This window comes from Chenopodium quinoa, unplaced genomic scaffold, assembly GCF_001683475.1.
Source record: "Chenopodium quinoa cultivar QQ74 unplaced genomic scaffold, ASM168347v1, whole genome shotgun sequence".
In the NCBI taxonomy this organism is placed as follows: domain Eukaryota; kingdom Viridiplantae; phylum Streptophyta; class Magnoliopsida; order Caryophyllales; family Amaranthaceae; genus Chenopodium; species Chenopodium quinoa.
In genome coordinates, this window is record NW_018742455.1 from 915,434 (window position 1) to 919,221 (window position 3,788).

Below are 3,788 nucleotides of genomic sequence, written 5' to 3' on the forward strand. Positions count from 1 at the left end.
CAAAATAATACACTATAATGCGCATAAGATGTTGCATCGTTAAAAACCTTACCGGGAAAACCCAGTGGGAAAAAACCATGGTTAAGGAAAAAAGAGTGCAGCGCGCATTAACTCCCCCTCATGACTACATCACTTGATATCTTTAAGACGACGCAATCCAATGTCGTAAGCTAACTTTTTGAATGTTGCTGTCGGAAGAGCCTTAGTAAATAAGTCTGCTAAATTCTCACTTAAACGAATCTGCAATACATTTAAATCTCCATTCTTCTGAAGATCATGAGTGAAGAAAAATTTGGGTAAGATGTGCTTTGTTCCGTCTCCTTTGACGTATCATTCCTTAAGTTGAGCAATACAAGCTGCGTTATCCTCATATAAAGTTGTTGGTGCCTCTTTCCCAAATGATAAACCACAAACTTCTTTTATATGTTGAACTACCGACCTTAACCATACACATTCACGACTAGCCTCGTGAATTGCTAAAATCTCAGAATGATTGGAAGAAGTAACTGCAATGGTTTGTTTCATGGAACGCCAAGAAATGGCAGTACCACCATATGTGAACACATATCCAGTTTGTGACCGACCATTATGAGGATCAGATAAATAGCCTGTATCTGCAAAACCAATCAAATTTTCTTTGGATAACTTTGGGAAAAATAAACCCATATCCTTCGTACCTTAAAGGTAATGAAGTAAATGTTTAATCCCATTCCAATGCCTTCGGGTTGGACATGAACTAAACCTTGCTAAATAAATTAACTGAAAATGATATGTCGGGTCGTGTATGACTTGCAAGGTACATTAGTGCTCCAATTTCACTAAGATACGATACTTCAGGACAAAGAATTTCTTCATCATTTTCCCGAGGTCGGAATGGATCTTTCTCTACTTCAAGTGATCTTACAACCATAGGGCTGCTCAATGGATGTGTTGTATCCATAGAAAATCTTTTAAGAACCTTTTCTATGTTGATTGATGCACAAGGATTCCATTCTCTAGGTGCTCTATTTGTAACCTAAATAGTTCATAAATTTATAAAGCAAAAGTTCTTATTACGACGAAAGAAATAAACTTAAGTAAATCACTAGAATAAGCAAACATAAGTCTAATACTTAAAACTGACACAAAACAATATAATTTTAATTATTACCTTCTGGGCAGTGAAGAAATCAGCAGCTTCTAAATGAGTTGTACTGCCAAAATCAAAATTATTCACTTCCAGGGAAGTAAGGAAATCAGCAACATCAAATTGAATGGCATTGCCAAAATCAAAATCACCTTCACCATCTTCAAGAACAAGGTTTGCCTCAACTTTCTTTCCTTTCTTCAATGATTCTTAGTAAAGTTCAATAACATGCTTTGGAGTTCTACAAACCCGAGACCAATGACCTTTTCCTTTACAACGGTAACATATATTGGTATCACTTTTCTCTTTATCATCCCTACGTTCCCACTTCTGGTGGGAATGTGAGTTTGTTAAATGACCTCCACGATCTCTACCATATCCACGTCCACGACCCCGGCCGCGCCATTGGTCACGACCACGACCTCTACCTCGACCACTACTGCTGGAATGGTCTCTGTTTTTAGTTTCTTTCCCGTTATGGGTTATCACATTTGCTTCAGGGAATGGAGTAGAGCCAGTAGGACATGATTCATGATTTTTCATTAACAGCTAGTTATTTTGCTCAGCCACAAGAAGACATGATATTAATTCAGAATATTTTTTTTAAAACCTTTTACTCTATATTGTGTCTGCAGGACAATATTATTCGCATGAAAAGTGGAGTATGTGTTTTCAAGCATTTCTGCATTAGTAATATTTTTTTCCACATAATTTCAATTGAGAAGTTATTTTAAACATAGATGAGTTATATTCACTAACATATTTAAAATCTTGCAATCTCAAATTCAACCATTCATAACAAGCTCTAGGGAGTATCACTGTTTTTGGTGGTCATACCTTTCCTTTAGATTACTCCTAAGGATTTGTGGGTCTTTCACAGTTAAATAGTCATTTTTGAGCCTTCATGGAGGTGATGGCGAAGGAAAACCATGGCTTTAGCCTTATCTGGAGGTTTTGCCTTATTAGCATCTTTGATTGTTTCACCAAGCCCTTTAGCATCTAGGTGTATTTCAGCATCTAACACCCATGATAAATAATTCCTTCCGGTAATATCAAGGGCCACAAATTCGAGCTTGGCACGCAAGGTTCGACATTTTTCACTATACAAAATAATATTAAAAGATAAGTATATATAAATAGTATCCAAAATATGTTCTAAACGTTATAATCATGCATAAATAATAGACATGAGAAAAGCCTACGGTACGATGATACATTATAATCATGCATAAATAAACCTGATAAAAATCATGCATAAATAAGGACGAAATAGAAGATGAGAACGTTACTATAGAGAAAAATAATAAGAATGGAACCTTAAGTTATACAAGTATATCATTCTCTTTATTCGTTATATATGTTGATATTCCAATGAGTAAGCATGCAAAAGTAGATAAATGTTAAATTATAATTGTTATGGGATGCGATCATACTTACATGATAATAATAATATGCAATTCTAGATAAATGTTTGGTAATCCTACTCAGTTGACTAGCAATGGTGCTGATAACGTGTTAAATATGGAAGAGAAAATATAGAGAGATGAGGAAAGATTGTTACGTTGTATTTCATATTCCATCTAGTACGGGATATATATACATGTACATTACCTAGGGTTCCATCAACGGATAAGAACAAATACCCAGCTCTAGAGGATTCTAGATAGTACATGGGATAATAATCATCCATATTTAGATATTTTCATAACAGATTATTCGTATTGTTAAGGAAAAGAGTTGGTATAAAGCGGGGAAATTTGGGGGAAAGGGGGAATTAAGTCATTAAAGGGTCATGTGACCCTCACGTGACATGGTCAACACCGAAAAATAAAAGTCAAATGTGTTATTCCGGTGGGAGGTAGTCAATTACAACATTTTATACTTTATAAGGTAGTTAGTTACAACATTTTGTTTTTAGGGTAGTTTTTCGCAAAATTTGAAATTTAAAAGGCAGTTTTTTACAAAAATTTCCTAATAAAAATAAGCTAAAGTGAATAGAGTTTGAACCTCATATACTACCTCTGATTTTTATTAGTTGCAACTTTGAAATATTTTATATCCCACAAGTCACAAATAATACCCAAAGTTGCAAATAATAAAAATCAGAGGTAGTACTTCCTTTGTTTTTTTTAGTTGACACCATTTGACTTTTTACACTATTTACAAATAACACTTTTAATTGCTTTTGTGTTTTATAGCTACGACAAAACGTAGTCAAGTGGGATCGATCTTGTTTGAATCGTCTCAATGTATATTTCATTAATATCCACCTTTTATAATTTTGAAATGTCAAGAATTAGAGATATTAATTGTTAAAGTAATGCGTTGATAACTATGATAAGAGAAATGTGTCAACTAAATAAAACAGAGGTAGTATAAGAAAATGTTAGGTAGAGTATCTCACATTAAAAAAAATTTGGAAAATTTTCATATTTAAGTAGGATCAAATCCCGTCTATAATATTGATGATCATCCATTTACTTTATGGTATGATATACGTAGTACGGATTACTATATAATATCTATATATTAATTTATACGAATACAATCAATAAAACAAGCTCTACACAATCAAGTTAACTTAGATTTGAAGGACTTGTCATAGGTTTTGGCCTAGTAGGACCTTTCTTTTTACCTACCAACCAAATGTTATCTACTACCT

General features: G+C 33.7%; 1 protein-coding gene across 1 annotated transcript; it reads right to left on the reverse strand.

The window, feature by feature from the left end:
• Positions 1 to 330: 330 nt before the first annotated feature.
• On the reverse strand, positions 331 to 1,669 carry LOC110717451. The gene is made up of 4 exons (XM_021896155.1): positions 1,390 to 1,669; positions 1,151 to 1,278; positions 790 to 1,015; positions 331 to 614 (listed from the first exon to the last, which is right to left on the reverse strand). Exons 1-4 carry the CDS (start codon positions 1,667 to 1,669, stop codon positions 331 to 333), a joined length of 918 nt encoding a protein of 305 aa, XP_021751847.1.
• Between the last annotated feature and the right edge of the window lie 2,119 nt (positions 1,670 to 3,788).

Coding starts and splice junctions, on each gene's coding strand:
- LOC110717451 (XM_021896155.1), bottom strand. CDS start 1,669: ATGAAAAATCATGAATCATGTCCTACTGGCTCTACTCCATTCCCTGAA. Junction 1,016..1,150: donor ATTTCTTCACTGCCCAGAAG/GTAATAATTAAA, acceptor TGAACTATTTAG/GTTACAAATAGAGCACCTAG. Junction 615..789: donor AGCACTAATGTACCTTGCAA/GTCATACACGAC, acceptor TTGGTTTTGCAG/ATACAGGCTATTTATCTGAT.